This window comes from Lactuca saligna, chromosome 8 (genome assembly GCF_052625555.1).
Source record: "Lactuca saligna cultivar CGN05327 chromosome 8, ASM5262555v1, whole genome shotgun sequence".
Taxonomy (NCBI): domain Eukaryota; kingdom Viridiplantae; phylum Streptophyta; class Magnoliopsida; order Asterales; family Asteraceae; genus Lactuca; species Lactuca saligna.
In genome coordinates this window covers 159,975,038-159,992,227 of record NC_136424.1, presented here as the reverse complement: position 1 = coordinate 159,992,227, position 17,190 = coordinate 159,975,038, and the positions used below count along the sequence as shown (strand labels likewise).

General features: G+C 34.9%; 2 protein-coding genes across 3 annotated transcripts; both read right to left on the bottom strand.

Moving 5' to 3' along the window:
- Positions 1-230: 230 nt before the first annotated feature.
- LOC145012035 (uncharacterized) lies at positions 231-2,516 on the bottom strand. 2 transcript variants are annotated; one of them, XM_078970799.1, is made up of 5 exons: positions 1,650-2,515; positions 1,427-1,485; positions 1,159-1,287; positions 858-993; positions 231-600 (listed from the first exon to the last, which is right to left on the bottom strand). In XM_078970799.1, exons 1-5 carry the CDS (start codon positions 2,343-2,345, stop codon positions 313-315), a joined length of 1,308 nt encoding a protein of 435 aa, XP_078826925.1. In that variant the 5' UTR covers positions 2,346-2,515; the 3' UTR covers positions 231-312. The 2 variants fall into 2 exon arrangements, with proteins under 2 accessions (XP_078826925.1, XP_078826926.1); XM_078970800.1 differs by having other exon boundaries at positions 458-694; positions 1,650-2,516.
- A 6,768-nt stretch (positions 2,517-9,284) lies between these two features.
- Positions 9,285-13,912, bottom strand: LOC145012147 (cucumisin-like). Its single transcript, XM_078970926.1, has 10 exons — positions 13,757-13,912; positions 13,501-13,589; positions 13,016-13,107; positions 12,690-12,927; positions 12,093-12,606; positions 11,910-12,010; positions 11,577-11,798; positions 11,385-11,496; positions 10,047-10,260; positions 9,285-9,950 (listed from the first exon to the last, which is right to left on the bottom strand). The coding sequence occupies exons 1-10, from the start codon at positions 13,847-13,849 to the stop codon at positions 9,415-9,417; spliced, it is 2,211 nt and encodes a 736-aa protein (XP_078827052.1). The 5' UTR covers positions 13,850-13,912; the 3' UTR covers positions 9,285-9,414.
- Positions 13,913-17,190: the final 3,278 nt, after the last annotated feature.

Genomic DNA, 17,190 nt, shown 5'->3' with positions numbered 1-17,190 from the left:
CACCTATATCCAAAACAGGAATTAAACAAACGACTTAAAAAAGAAAAGGTGTTACTAAAAAGCTTTTGGTAATTACTTGCAAAAGTAAACCGAGTGATATATGGTCATCCAATCACCACATACAATTAAAAGTAAAAGAATTTCCCCATAACAAAACAAAAAACTAATATAATTATATACAATTTTTATTTATCCTATTCCAAAATCTGAAAAATAATAAATAACGCGTATTTAAATCAAAGAATAACACATTTGTACAAAAATCACCCAACAAAAATATACAAAATGAATCTTATATTTTACACACATAATTTACTTTCCACTTATCGGTGGCCTCAACAGTTTTTCAACTAAATCATTCCAATTGACTCTATTTTTTATGTCCTCTTCACACAAATCATCAGGAAGTTCTTGAGATGTTTTCGTTAAGGGCTCTTTCTCCTCATCATCTGTAGTCATGATCATAACCGCATGAGGTATTTTAAGGCTAACTGCTCTTTGTAACGCATCTTTGTGTTCTTTTTCAATTGATTGTAACCTATCGAATTTTTGCACCTTTGGTGGTGTTGTAACATTTTCACAACTCTTTTCCTTTAATAACTACAACAATCCAACAACATTCGGGTCACATGTAACTAATCCAACACTTTTTTAAAGTTATGTTTAGCAGACAAGCTGAAAAGCTAGCTGCAAGCTGATAAAAAATGACGGTTGGTAAAACCAGCTGATAAGCTAGCTGAAATATGTAAAATGACATTGAAAGGCACGTAGAAGATTGATTTTTTTATATATAATTAATAAATTTGAAGTTTGTTATTATTTCATGATCTTAAGCCAAAATAAAGAAGCATAGTTACCTCTAAAGCCTTTTGTGCTTCTCTTTCAATCCAGATGATTGCATGATCAGATGTAGCATTGCATGAAAGAATAATATGTTCGAATCTACCGTCAACAGGAATTGCTGTTCGGACTTCAGGAGGGTATCTTCCGCATCTGTTTACAGTTGGGTTGATTTTAAAAAATTAAAACTTCATAAAAAAAGGTGCAATTCTATAGTTGGATCGTTTTTCGTTATTTAATATGTGAAAGTAAAAAACGTTGTAATAAAAAGAAACGGAAGTTGAGTTCTATAATAGAAGCTTATATTTAGCAATTTACCTGCAAAACTTTCTCTCAACAATGTGGTACATTCTACCTGGTGCATACAGTCTTCTAGGATCAGAAAGCTTCTTTTCTTCGCTTACAAATGTGTCCTTCATGCAAACCATCAATAGCAAACAAGGCAAACTGTCGAAAGCATGAAGGCCTGGTTTAAGAGAGAAATCATAATCTTTTACTTTTTCCCCACAAGATGGAGCAAGTAATGGACTAATGGATAATATAAAAAAAAAAAATTGAATTTTTAATGGGAAATTAGACAACTAACCAAAAAATTGATTCGAATATATCTTCAAGTGGGGTGGATGTACGTGGTAAGAAATCATCCTGTATATGATAATCGCAAAAAAAAAAAAAAAACGTTAAATTGATTGCATTTGCAACTGTAGATCAGGAATGGAATGGAATTGAATTCCAATCCCAATTTGGTGAATGTTCGATTCCATTTCAGAATTGGAAAACTTTTAATATGAACAAAATGAAAAACATACCTGCAACACGATGGAGTAAATCACATCAGCATACTTAAGAGCAAGATTAAGCGATAAACACCTCGTAGGTGCAATCGCGTAACACTTTACTAATTCTCTAGGTATCCCACCAAGCATATCCCTATGATTCACCACCAACACTGTCAACAATGTCGCTACACCAGCTCCCAAAGAGTGACCCACGAACACCATCTTGTAACAAGACCCATTCTCCACCCACAACCGCTGTAACTCCTCCGACTCTTGATTCAGCAACCAAACGGCTGATTTCAACAACCCATGGTGTACATACCCACCATCGAACATGTGCTTCCCTAATCGATTGTCCCATAACATTTCGTAATCACTTTCCTTTTTCAAATTCAGCCCTCTGATGGCCATTACGATTTCCCGGCGGCTGTGGTCTAGGTAGATGAGATATGGTGGCGCGTGGCCGAGGGTTTGTTCGTAGGTAACACGTTTCACTACGAAATCTGGGTTTAATCGGTATCCGCCAAGGGGAGGGAATTGAGGGTTGTGGAGGTCTTCCTCGTAGACGGCGAGGGTGAGGCGGCAGAGATGGGGAACAGGCTCGAACTCATCGGCGGTGGCTGGTGGCCAGGAAGCACTGTCGTCGGCACCTGTATGTGTGCATCGCTTCCAACCCCACCGGAGGCAACCTAAGCCTACAAAACACCCGACACAACAAACTGACATGCAAAATCTTCAAATTACTAATTGATTCTTGATGACAAGAGGGTCAGATGCATTTGTTGTTGGAGGGATGAAGAGATAACGGAGCAATATGGCTTGTACGCCATTGACGAAGACCATTTTTTTCCAGAAGGTGAAGGCTGTTGACATTCTAGAAGTTGTGCTTGATTAGACCAGCCATCGCTCAAGCATTAGCAACCCTATTTTGGGGAATTACAAGTTGGACCCATGGAGTATTAGCTAGTATTCAATTTTAGTCCTCTAAATCTTTTAGTTTTTTCAGTTTTAAGTTTTAAATTGGGCAAATGCCATTAAACCCTTTAGTTTGCAAGTTTTTGTCAGATTTACCAAAAGTCGTATTTTTGATCTGTTAATGCCTCAAATTTGCTCTAACTTTTTCATTAATACCATTAACAATGTCGGTGTTATGTGGTTCATTAATCCTACCTAGATGCTAAGTCGCATCTCAATCTCCAATAAAACCCTTCATCCCCAAAGTTTGTCGTACAACTTCTTTTTTCTCCAACTGTAAATGACAACTTTCTTTACAAGATCAAACTTCAATGATGGTACAAGATGGAGGAACAAGAAGGTAATCAAATGTGGATGTCGTGATGTTTGTAGTATATTAGTCTCATGAACACCTGATAACCCAGGGTGAAAATTTTAGGGGTGCCTTAATTTTCAGGAAAAATAGAAGCGTTAGGTATTCCCGTTTGGAAATGGGAAGACATCACGATAGACTGCATCACAAAGTTACCACATATAACACGCATAGTGGATTCAATTTAGGTTATCGTAGATCGATTGACCAAGAGCATGCATTTTATCTCGATTTAAGAGAGTATCTCTATGGAGAAGCTGGCAGACATCTACATTCGGGAGGTTGTGGCATGACATGGGGTGTCGGTTTTAAATGTTTCAGATAGGGATGTTAGGTTTACTTCTAGGTTCTGGAAGAGATTTCATGAGGAGTTGGATACTCGCCTGCATTTCAGCAAGGTTTTTCACTCATAGACTGATGGTCAGAGTGAGTGGACTATTCAGACTTTAGAGGACATGGTTCAGGCATGTGTATTGGATTTTGGCAGGATTTGGGATACATATCTTCCTTTGGCAGAGTTTTCATATAACAACAATTATCATGCCATTATTGATCAACCTACTTTCGATATGCTTTGTGGGAGGAACTGTAGGACCCCGATATGTTAGGTTGAGGTTGGCCAGTGGGTGATGGGGAGTACGGAAGTGGTAGTCAAGATGACGGAACTGATTCATCGGGTCTGCAACAAACTTCAAACAACACAGAGCCAATAGAAGAGCTATACCAATAGACGCCGATCGGACTTAGAATTCCAAGTTAGGGACATGGTGCTCCTGAAGGTGTCACATTGGAAAGGTGTCAGCCGATTTAGGAAGCGGGGCAAGCTGGGCCTCAAATATATTGGTCCTTTCAGAGTTTTAGCCCAACTAAACCCCGTATATAGCCTGCAAAATTACAATATGAATAGAATTTACACATATTACATACACAAAAATAATACACTTTCTATTATAGCGTTGTAGTTTCTAAATTGCATACAAATACATAAACAATATAGCATCATATATTTTTTTTCCATTATTGCATCCTACCTTTTTGTTCAATTTTTTCCATGCATAAATTCATTATACAAATATAACCTTTATAAAAATATCATTTATAGAACTTAAAAGTGTAATAACTCAAAAAAACTGGTAAGAAATTAATCATAATACCTTTGTGTATCATTTTCTTCATGCTGCAAATATAATTAACCAAAATATAGTTCTAAATACAAAATCATACAAATTCATCTAAAGATATTTCCATGCACAAATTAAAATTACTAAAAAAACTATAACTTATCAATCAAGAACTTTATCACTTCATCTTATCATAGAAAAATATACACCTAAATACAAAATCACACAAACCATGTCTAATTCCATTTTCATGCCAACACACCACAATGAACATAAACACAAATCAATTATACAATAGGTTGCATAAGATATGATAAAACACACATAATCACTCAAAAATCATCAATTTACAGCCAAACAAGAAGCTTGGTCGACACTCAAAATCACTAACCAAAAAAATCTTAGAAAACATAGAAATCAATGATACAATCAGTTTTGAATGATAAAACTAACATCAAAACACAAGAAGCATAGAAATTATGGAAAGAAATTCGACCTTAGATTTCTCAATTTCACTGAAGTGTTGTTGTGGTCGGAATTTCCCTCAATAAATTCAATGGCCGCCGGTAATGAGGGTGGGTCGGCGGTAAATAAGGCCCGTCACCAGTAAAGTGACTCCCGGTAATCGGAATCGTAATGCGGTGCAGATGGTGAAGGTAGTCGGAGTTTTGAGAGATACAACGATAGAAGGAAAGAAGGGTCGACTGGGGGGTTATCTGATGCAACTCAATAGCGGCGACAGGAGGGTTTTAGCGGCGACAAAGGGGTTCTAGTAGCGACACACTTGGAGGGAAAAGGAAGCACATTTTTTTGGAATTCACGACCGTCAGATTAAATACAGATCGAACGGACAGGGATTGTTTCACACGGATCGCCACCGTGTCAGCAATAGCGGCAACACCTTTAGCGGCGACTCCAAACAATAGCGGCGACATGAAATAATTTTTATGACTAGATAGCGGTTGGGAGAAATTGTACCAAAGAGTTAAACTACATAATCATAGTAGTAAAGTATATAAGGATGTGTTCTACCTAATAAAAGATAGTGGCATTAGAAGGAGGGAAAGCTCGTGAATGGTGATTTGAATCTTGATTGAAGAGTTAAAGTCGATTTTCGAGAGAATCAAGGTAGGATTTGGAAGCTAAGAGTCAACATCAAGTTTGGAAGATAAAACTCCACCCTTTCTTCCATAAATGGTGATATAGGATTTGGATTATAGTTCAAATCCAAAAATTGAAATTCATTTGAGATTGTTAGTTGATTATATTGATGTTATTGCATTTAAAACTCCTAAACTTTATGAAATCTAACCCAAATTAATTGTGGTGGAGTTCGGTGAGGATCTGGAAACTTGAAGCTCCATCCATGAGAGAATTTCACCCTCCCACGTTTTTAAAATGTTTTTTTGCTTTGCTTTTTCTATATCTAAAATACTTAGTCATCATCGTGGTCAGACCTTCCCATAAAAGAACATGTTGGCGATCTCAAGAAACTTCATTAAGATCGAAAGTTTCCTACAAATAAAGAAAAATAGTAAAGTAAAAAAGGAATAAAAAATAAACATATAAAACTTACTTATACAAAGAATTTACCTTGAGATGTTCGACCATTGACATTGCATTCCTTTGTGCAAGGTCTACATGTTTTAGTTTCATCATAATTAGTCTCGCCCTCAAAAACTTCATTAACGATACCCGTTGGAGGAGTAACTTTAGTTTCAATCTCACTCCTTGGTAATTATAACTGGATTATTTTGAAAGTACTTATTGAAGTCGATTACAACTCTACAACTAGGTGAATAATTATTATTATTATCAACGACATTTTTGGCTATCTTAAAGAATGTGTTTGCTTATGAGATACACATGGATTTTGGTAGCACTATAGAGATGTCAGTCTTAACTTATCTTGGAGCATGAATTGGTCTATGAGGTATAAATATGAAAAAAAAAAAACAGATATTCACATCTTTCCAATCGCACTATTATCACTAAAAATCGAATAGATAGCGATTTTATATGAATTTTACAAAATTACCACATCACACATGGATTTTTCAAGCATTTTGTCATAAAAATACACATGAAGTTTACAAACATTAAGCACACTACACATGGATTTTTCAATTAGGGAAAAACCAACAACACACATGGATTTCTCAAGGATATAGACAAAAGACTACAAATGGTGTTTCACACATTTAAGCATACTAGACAACTTTTAAAGCAATTAGCAAAAGATCAGAGGAAGAAACTTACCTCTTGGCCGGCGACAAAGATGATGATGGTAATGAGTGCCGATAGAGAGGAAGAATGTTGTTGGTGTTGGTCTCCGAAGAAGAGAAGAACATAGGTCTTTGTCGTGGTGTTGAGAGAAATGCAACACCAATGGTGGTAGTGTTGAAAAGAATGCGATGCCGATTGTAGTGATAGTGTTGGTTGTGTAGGTGATGGTAATGGTGGTCACCGAAAGCAAGAGAGAAGGGAAATGGTATAGTTGGGCCGAATGATGGCCAATAGCTAAATCTAGAGAGAAAGAACAATTTGTAATCCGGAAAAGAGGAGGTAAAGGGGTCTAAACAAACTAGGCATTATAGGCTACGTATTTAGTGGTGACTAACCTCATTATCAACGATACATAAGGCATGCAACAACTAAAAGTTTTGTAGGGTTAATCTTGTGTCAATTTTGATGGGATTTTGGTCATAAGACATCCTATGTGCTCATACAAACCCTAATGCTTGGATCTAGGTTTCTCTATTGTACATGCTTTGAATCCAAGACTATAAACCCTAATTCTAGCATACAAGTAATCATATTAATATGTAATTAGGTTTAAGATCATACCTTGATTGTTATGTAGCAATAACAATCCCAATTCCTCCTTGAAATGACTTTGGAAGGCTTAGAGTCACAAGTGTCACTCCTCTAATGGCTCACAAACACCATAAGTAAGAGGATGAAGAGGAGAGAGGTTGGAGGCTGCCAAAAACGTGTGTAAACCCTTACAAGAAGCTTAGCCACGTTTTTGAGCCTTAAGGGGTCTTTATATAGTTAGGCTATTAGGGTTATCTAACAAGGAAACCCTAATTTGGATGCTTAAGCCCTAAGCAACCCATAGACTCCTTTTAATCAAGCCCTTGGACGATTTCCTTATGGGCTTCCCCATAGAATTCGTCCAACCCTTGATACAAGGCAATCCATGGCCCAAATTGCAATTATCCTATAATTACAATTCCAGTCCCTTAAGTTTAATTAATCTCTTTTAGTCACAAAACTAATTACCAATTAATTATTGACTAATATTAATTAAACAATATGATTTCTCCTTTAATATATTATTCTCATAATACATTAATAAATCATATTCAATCCTTACTCTCCATAAATCATCCTATCAAGTTGCTTTGGTGAAGGCAACCCAAAAGGACCATGCACCATCGGGTCAAGTACATACCAAAATAGTTATGGACTTAGACACTAATCCAACAGTCTCCCACTTGGATAAGTCTAACAACTATTCTGCGTATGACTTCAGATCCTGATCTGCAATCGTAGCTTTCCAAAGCCGCTGTCAACTCTGATCATATCAGATACGCATGTCCTTAGATAAAGGATCATATATTCCTCCATTCTAGATATCGTATGAGATATGATTTCAAATCATTCTCTTTGTACTACTTCTCGATTTCCGATTTATGACGACAGACTAATTGAACAAATCAAATTAGCCCTATCCCGGCCGAGCATTTACGTATGTCATCACTAAACCATCGATGGGCCCAAAGATATCGCTTTTATCCTACCTTGGATAAAAGGAACGGATAAACTTTGATACAATGCTTGCTTGCACTCACTAACCAAATCACACACAACAATATGTTTTATAATACCAAGTTACTAGTGCGTTTACATATTATCAATGTGCAACCGATTAGCAAGATACAACTCACACATCTCGGTTTTAAGAATATAAGATGTTATCGTCTCACTAATCACTCGAGATAGTGATCCAAGTGAGCGTGAGTTTAATCCAATGCTCAAATCATATTCATAAGCACTCATGAACGTTGCAGCAAACATTTACTTATGTCTAATACTCTTTTAGACAATCCACACACCAATTCACGACAATCTTCATTCATATCTACTTCCAACATATGAACGAATGTGGCCCGTTCGAATAATTCGATTATTCTTAATAAACTCAATTATTCTGGAAGTCAAAACATGCAAGGTGAAACACAAGAATAATACTAATCCCATATGGCCTCAAACCTTTGAGTATAAACAAAACACGTTTTATTTATCACCATATCGATTACTCATTATTTGTCGTTTCGGGTAATCAACTTTATACTTGAATTATTACACTTGTCCCATGCTCCTAGCATGCACACAATATTTACTTCCCAATATGGACATGCTTCCATATTTTCCATATGACAACTAATTACTTAATAGAATCTTATCTATTCGTAATGATGTCGATATTGTCCATCCAATATGGAAACATTTCCATAATTTCCAATAATATACTTCCAACTACTCACAAGCGACCAATTCTCGTCGAACTTCGAATCGTCCTTTGATAGTTGTTTAATTATTTTAGTCAGAGCCAATTCTAGTCTCTTTTCCCTCTAAATGCGCTGGACATTTGGAAAATTTTAGAATGGTCAAACATTAAAGCATTTGCAATCGATCCTATACCCGAAGCGTATGGGACACGACACACAATGTTTTATTTTCTATGTTCTCAAAATTCGAATTGTGAAGACGAATGCCGTAATCATAATCGAAATTTTAAGAACACACTATGTACCTTTGACTAAATTTATTAACATTCCACAACCTAATCCTTTAGATTTGAAATGAAGCATAATATTCTCTCCCTTAATTATAGCAAAACAACTATACAACCCTTACGACTTTGCAAGGTATAACTCTTGTTTTTCTATAATTAATATTGCCAACTTGCAAAACTTTCCATAATAATCATGCAATCATAACTTTTATGCTCCCACTATCATGATGATTATTATAAAACATAACACATATGCTTCCACTAGCTTCGACATGTATTCATAAACATCTTAACTTTCAGAAAAACAATACTTATTGAATTTCTTAAGTTCATGTTTCTAATACTTAGTGCTTTGATAATCTTTTTATCAAGGCTTCTTAAACTCTAACAATTTTAATGAATTGTGGATGCGCTTTCTAAAAGAACATTTGATTAAAATATTGATGTTTGCATAAAATATCACATATTGAAAATTTAGTATATATGATATACAACAAGAAAAAGATTATAAGAGAATACAACAATCTTTGTAGTAAATCATTATCATGGAACATGCACAACGATTGGGCTTCTCACTTGATGCACTCCATCATCCCATGTCAAAGCACCAGAAACAATTGGGTTATCTAAGTTCTGTATGGTTGCCTGCACAGACACCTTAAAAGACATCTTTTGCCCAATACGTTCGAACCCTAAAACATTGGGCTCAACCTGTATCCTCAAACCGCTAACAAGTGGTTGAGTTATGAAAGCTCTATATGTTGATGTTGCAGAGCCGACATTGGTGACAGTCCTATTGAAACTTGAATCAATAACTTTCTTGCGCAGTGTCGGTATGACAAAGGAAGGATAGTTTGTATCCTTAGTTTGTTCCATGATCTGAGAGCAGCTACTACTGTTGTCCCCAGTAAGGCTTCTAATATGTTGGCTACTGTAGCCTTCCTGACACAAAAGACTTACGTAATCTACCTCATCAGCATCATATATCAGCCCTGGTTTCATAGCTTTAATTGGATTAAGATTGCCAGCTCCATATGCAAATTCAGCATCTGTGTTGATCCGGGCACTCATAGTAGAAGCTTCAATCATTTTCATACAAGAATTTATGTCCTTAGAGTTGGATATACAAATGTAGGTAGATACGCGATATTCGTATTCAACACTATATAGTTTACCTGTTGTCATGAGAGCCGACTTAATGGCTGCAGGAGACCATGTTGGGTTAAATGTTTTGATATATGCAGCTATCCCACTGACGTGTGGGCATGCCATTGATGTCCCTGATATCATGTTGAATGGTACCGATCTTCTGTCTCCTTCTACTTCGGTAATTGGAGCCACAGGTGGCCATGCTGCTAGAATTCGTACCCCAGGAGCTGTTAGGTCTGGCTGTATATATAAATCGAATAAAAATTATTATGAGCGTTGTCATTAGCACAATATTGCAAATCATTTATGCTTTCAAACTGTGATATGAATTATTGTGAATAGTTCAATATACATAAAGCTAGCCATTTTGGTTTTCAAAAATGTTCGATATGCATGCATATATAAAAATGAGGCGGGGAATAAATTAAAAATGCGATGAGGTAGGGATAAATAATGGAGCTTTAACTTAAATTAAGGGAAGGGAGTGTAATATCAAATGAAATCAATTAAAATGGGGCCATTCATAGTCTTTGAGGCGGTCCTAAATCCGAAAATTGTGAATTGCATGCCACCTTGGAATAAACTTGAAGTCACTATCGGGCATAGAATTTTGACCCCTTAAAAGCCTAAAGGACCACTTGTGAATAATCAAACCGTCACTATAACTGTTGATGCCACACTTATGACAGATGTCCCAAATACTTTGGTGAGTGTTCATATTGTCACAAAGACATTTATGACTTTTAAATTATTTGGAGTTCCTATCATCCGTCTTTGCTGACTTTTCAACTGTCCGTGGCTTTACCTATGACCCATGACTTGTCGCCAATAAATATATTAAAGATGCTTATAGCGACAGATTACAAGTTGTCACTATATATCTAGTAAGTATACATGGCGTTGCGAAAGCTTGTCTGAAACGATTTGAAAAGCTCAACTATTTAAAGACAATAATTCGGTGCATACTAGTAGGTCCTGGTATCCACAATATTCATGTAAATGATGGTGGTAAATTACTTTACTTAAGACAATAACTATTTAATTGAAAGCTTGTCTTTAGACTCTCTATACAACTCTATTAATATTTTCTATAATAAATTGAACATTGCTTTAAAAGTTAAAATAGTTTCTTTTCCAATTGAAGAGTTCCATTGACATTAAACTTCATATACCCATTAAACCCCAACATGACATCCATCTTATTCATATCCATTAACCCATAATATAACGTTTAATTCATTGAATGTTAATTAGAGATTCCATCTTATTTAACTTTCTCATTAAACTATGCAATATGAATACTATAGAGATTACTTTTGTTATATTTTAGTCACTGTTTATAATGCAAAAACAATATGAATTACCTTCAAGATACTTGTAATTGTTGGATTTGGACCTCTTGACGAGAAAGAGGCAACATACGGGGTAGACCCATTGTTGTCGTCTTCACTCTTCATTATTATCGCAGTTGCATTTCTGAAATGAATTTTTAAAGAGTTGATCAGTTTATGTAATTAATAAACTCTTGATGATTGAAAAATATATAGGTTAATTACCTTGTTGATTGTATGTAGCGGGCAATTCTTATTGCTTGCTCGGAGTTCACAACACTAACAGGCAAAGTATAAGAACGCACGACTTCAAAATAAGGTCCAGGATACCTCATGATAGATCCGACAGCACCAGCCAACATTTCAGGTTCTCCAGTCGATATAGCATCACATAATATTATTTTTCCCTTCACTAAATTCTTGTCCAATGAGTTTGGGACGCAAAACCTGATACATATACACATTCATGAACAAACGGAAGATAATAGATAAATATTTTATTGTTATAGTTAAACAAAACTTCTCATGAAAATCTATTTAAAAAAAATCTTACTTTACCTCGATATTGTTCCATTGAATCCAGCCGTGATATTCGGCACATCTCCAGCATAGATTAAAGGATACATTCTCTCAAGTGTAAATGGATTTATTGAAACTCCCTGAGATAAGAATGAAGTCAGCAGTTTTTTTCCTTACTAAATGATGTAGTAATAAGTAGGTTTAAAGAGAGATAGCACTCACATTAACAACTATACCATTTCCTAGTCTTACTGGGGTGACTAAATCAGGGTTTTTAGTGCTAGCACCCACGGAAAGAATCCATGGAGCGATACTACCGGTGGTCTGTGGCATAGGTCCTTCGTTCATAGCAGATTGTACAGTAAGTATTCCTTTTTGCATTGCATGAAAGGAACCAATAGCGTAAACATCATTAAAAAGCTCTTCGGCAGATGTTAAGCCAGCAGAAACGGTGATTATGTCAACACCATCAGCAATGGCAGCTTCAAAAGCAGAAAGAACGTCTTCACTTCGACAACCCTCTATCCAACACACCTTATATACTGCGATCCTAGCTCTTGGCACACCCCCTCGAGCTATTCCTGACTGGAGGCCAAGTAGATTTGCGTTCCTCACTACGTTTCCTGCAGCAGTGGATGCGGTGTGGGTTCCATGGCCATCAGAGTCTCTCGGTGATTTGAACTCTTTCGGGTCGTATATTCCATCTGCCTTGAAGTGTCGCGCTCCGATTATTTTGCTGTTTACATTACCAAGAAAAAGTCAGAAACTAAGAAAAGAATGAATTAACACATATATTAGGAATTGAAATGAATCTATTACTTGTTGCAAGTGAAATTGGCTTCGCAAATGCCCTTCCATTTAGCAGGAGGAGGACCATATCCTAGGTCAGTGAAACTGGCAGATTCCGGCCAAATTCCGGTGTCAAAAACCCCGATGATGATATCACTTTCCGTTGTTGATCTGTTGACTGTAAGTGGGAAACCTAAGAAGTCCCATGAGCTTGCGGTTGCTAGTTTATTCGATTTGCTAGGAAACACAGAAACAACCCCCTCCATCCCTATATGTATATATAAATGAAGCATCCAAGATTAAATTGGATTCATATGATTTTCTCCATGTTTGATGAGACATCTACATATGCATACCTGACAGCTTCTTAACCTCCTCTTCCGTAAGTCTTGCTGAAAATCCATGGAAGCTTTTAGTGTATCTTTGAAGCATATGTTTCTTTGCATCCCTGCCATAGTAAAGTTACATGAGAGCAAATGGGTAATTAGTATCCACCGTATACGTGTCACTTTTTTGTCAAATGTCAAAAGTATAGAACCATAAAAGCGAAAACTATACACCTAGTCTCATACTCTACACTAAAGAATCCATATTTAAAACGAAATTGTGGCTACGATTTGCCATTTAACCAGTTCCTGTTATATACCCTTGATATATCTTGTGTTAGTGACGGGTTCAGCTGATCTGTATGTGTACAAACGGCTACCAAATGTTGGAGTATATATTATACTCCAAATTGTATTTACTGTTACTAAAGCTTCTTAACATTTAAAGTCGCTTCTACCATAAGAATTATCAAACTGTAAATTAGATATGGAGTAGGATGAGGTACGTAGGTGACCTGCCAACAACTTCTTGTAGCATGCTCAAGTGAAAGGAGGAGGTAGACGCATCATCTCGAGCGTTGTGGCCCATATACACCACGTATACCTGCATATAACCAGTTACTTCACCATTGATCATTTTAACTGGAAACATTAAACTCATTAAACAAAACATGCCCTGTATCCAGGCGATGCCTTCTAATCATAAAAATGAGTAAAGTTACGATGGCATCTATTAATGTGTCAGAAAGGTAGAAGATTACAAGCAGGTACCTTTCGATTGTTGTCAGATTCAGCTTGAATTGATTTGGGTAGAAGCAGCAGAAGGAAACATATGTTGAAAATGAGAGAGTGTTGGATCGCCATTGAAGATATAAGTTGGTTTGATAAGTTCTAATTCAGTATTCATGTGTAAGAATTGAATTTATATACAAACTTGTGTAGTGTTTGATAAAAATCTATGAAAAGGTCCATGAGTTTGAATAAGCAACATGCATATATGGTCCTACAAGTCCTTTTGATAAGTAGATATCTTTGACCAGTTTTAATTATTCTTTAAGCAAAGATTAATAAACGCATCCACAATTCCTAATTAATTTAGGGGATCCAACTCTACAAAGTTTAATAGAATATTACAAAATGTAATTTATAGTAAATATTTAAGGATTAAAACTTTTCTTTTTCGCATTGAAGAGTTCAATGGCCATTGAACTCCAAATCCATTGAATGCCAAGGTGGCATCTCACAATGGTTGAGTTTCATTCATTGAATGACACATGGACTTGTCACCTCATTCAACTCTCCCATTGAACTCACTATTGTGGATGCTCTTAATAGCAACTAGAAAAATACAATATTTCCTCATTATAAATTAAATACAATATTGAATTTGACATGTTTAAATTATATACACAATCATCAACAACATTTGTCTCAAAACCATATGAGGTGATGACCGATGAAACTTTTGATACTGAGAAGCCTACTTCAGAGCATAGATGAATTTACATAAGTTTTTAAGGTTGGAAGTACATAATGTTTCTGAAATCGAGATGAATCATCAATATGCTTGAATATTGTTTGATCACTTTTAAAATATGATATTTCAGTATTTCTAGATTACACGAAATCTAGGTTATATGGATAATCGTCCAAGGAACAATTTCATATCAAGACATTGATATGAAACCATAAACTAGGGTTTGATAGTTTTTTCGAATTCATCTATATTAAAGATAAGGTTAATTCATCACACTAGAAATAAAATGACATTTAGTCGCACAGAAAAAATGTTACTAATAACAAAAAAGTGCCACTAAATGTTGTCTGCCACAAAAAGTGTTACTAAAAGTGCTGCCACTAAAGGCTTTTAATGACATTTTTTGGTTATATCATCGCATCCTTATTGGGTTTTAGTGAGACTTCCACTATATCACTTAACATCACTTGTAGAGTTTAGTGGTTTTATTTTTGTGCCACTATTTAATTGCTAAAATAAGTATTATTTTTATGTTTTTAGTGATATTTTTTAACGCAAAGAAAGTATATTAATAAATATGGTCATAAATTTCTTTAATTTAAATGGAATATAAAAATAATAATAAGATAATTAAGATAAAAAATAGAAAACACAACATCATAACTTCGATTCAAATTTGTCTAACAACAATATTCTTAATATTTAAAATACAAATGTTTTCACAAAAAAATAATAAGACTAATTGTTGTGCAAGTACCTAAAATATAATACTATCAAACTAAATACTAGTTGAGGAAGAAACATGAAACTTGATTGATCTCGAGCTAAATATTAGCATGCAACTTTACGTTATTTTATGTCTTTTTTGTACTAGTGTGTGTGTGTGTGTGTTTTTTTTTTTTGGTACTAGTGTTTCAGATCCTATTGATTATAGAACAGACATCGATTTTACCCTTGATGAAATTCTTTTTGGGCTATCTATTATATTTTAGTCTGAAAACTTTGAATTTCTCTATTTTAGTGTTAATCAATTTACCTAATTGCCCATATTTTTTTTGTTTTAGAGTTCAAACGGTGGTTTTCAAGGATAATAAATCATGATTCCTAGGTTTTTATGGTTTCCTTATATGTATTTGGTTATGCCTATAATTTGGTAAAAAGGAGAGACCTTCAATGTCACTTTATTCTCTGTTGAGTACGAACCGCCAGAGAAAGGGGAAAACGAACACGAGCAAAACAATCATATAAGGGTGTGTGATTTCTCAAATTGGTAATCCAAAATTCCTATTTTCCTTCAATTTAACAGATTCTTGAGGTAATAACCAAACCCTAGTAGGGTCTGCAACTGTTCCAAAAGGTTATGTGTTACGAGAAACTCCCATTAAAAGGTTAAAATTTGGTGTTCAAAAGATAAACAACATATTATTTACTTAGATAGACATCTAACTTTCTATTGATTTGCTTCTACTCAGGAAATTGATACAGTAGTGGGTGATTCAACAATCTTGGCCAACAGATGTGAGTATGTTGACTTTACATCGATTTGCACTGACTTGGGTGTAAAAACACTAGCAAGAATCAAGAAAAATGACAAGTAATTCTTACACTAACTTGGGTGTAAAAACACTAGCAAGAATCAAGAAAAATGACAAGTAATTCTTCTTGAAGCTGATGGCCATTAATCTTTGGACTATGGCTAATTGCTATTTCTTTTCTTATCTACACTACTTTTTTTAGGCTATTGAACATATGCATCCGGATTCATATCAACAAATTGGAATAGTATTTTGGACCATTCTATTGGCCATCTTCTTTTCTCAAAGTTCTTCCTTTATATCTAGAAGATGGGTTTACTCTTTTAAATATAATTTAATTAAGATTTTGTAGTGATTTATAATTCTTATCTGCTTACTTCTCTTGTTCATGTGATTACTTGTTGTGCTTGTCTTGTTCATGAGATACACTACAACACTAACTTCAATATTGACAAGTCAAGAACATGTACTCTGAAGATAATAACTAGATGTCATGCTACTCCTATGAGGGTTATGCTCATGCTTTATAAAAAAAATGGTGAAGCTCATACTTCAAGATGTTTCTTAGCAAGTACATTGGTAACTATCCCTTGGTATCCTCTCAAACTATAACTGCTGGTTTTGTTATGCTTGTAGTCACTAGTAAGGTTACTCTTTTAAGTGAGGGAGTTTGTGTCATGTAAATAGATCTTTACATAATGTGCTTATGATTATTGAAGGATCTCATTCTCGAGACTCCTGATTGGTTAAAAAAGCATGGTTTGGTCATTATATATAGTATCATACTTTCAAAATTTTACTATTTTAAAAATGTACTTTGAGAAATCTTACTAATCGGTGAAAACATTTTGCTTGTTGCGGGTAACTGGAGATATGCAAATTGATTTACAATGAAGACAAACTTGAGTTAAGCAACACTTGGTGGCTTTTATAAGATAACTTAACAAACACTTGGTAATCCAACAAATGTTTTTTTAATGACTAAGTTGTTAAACATTTATTATATTTTATATGTAATTGTATTTGACATTTTTAATGTATTAGACAATTTGTATAGTATTTTTATTAATTTAAGTTGTGTGTTAAAATAATGTATATGATGTTAATTAAACGATATTTGACATATAAATGATCTTCAGTTCAACAATAGTCATAATAAACAAAAAAGTGTGATTGGATGTCAATAATAGTCA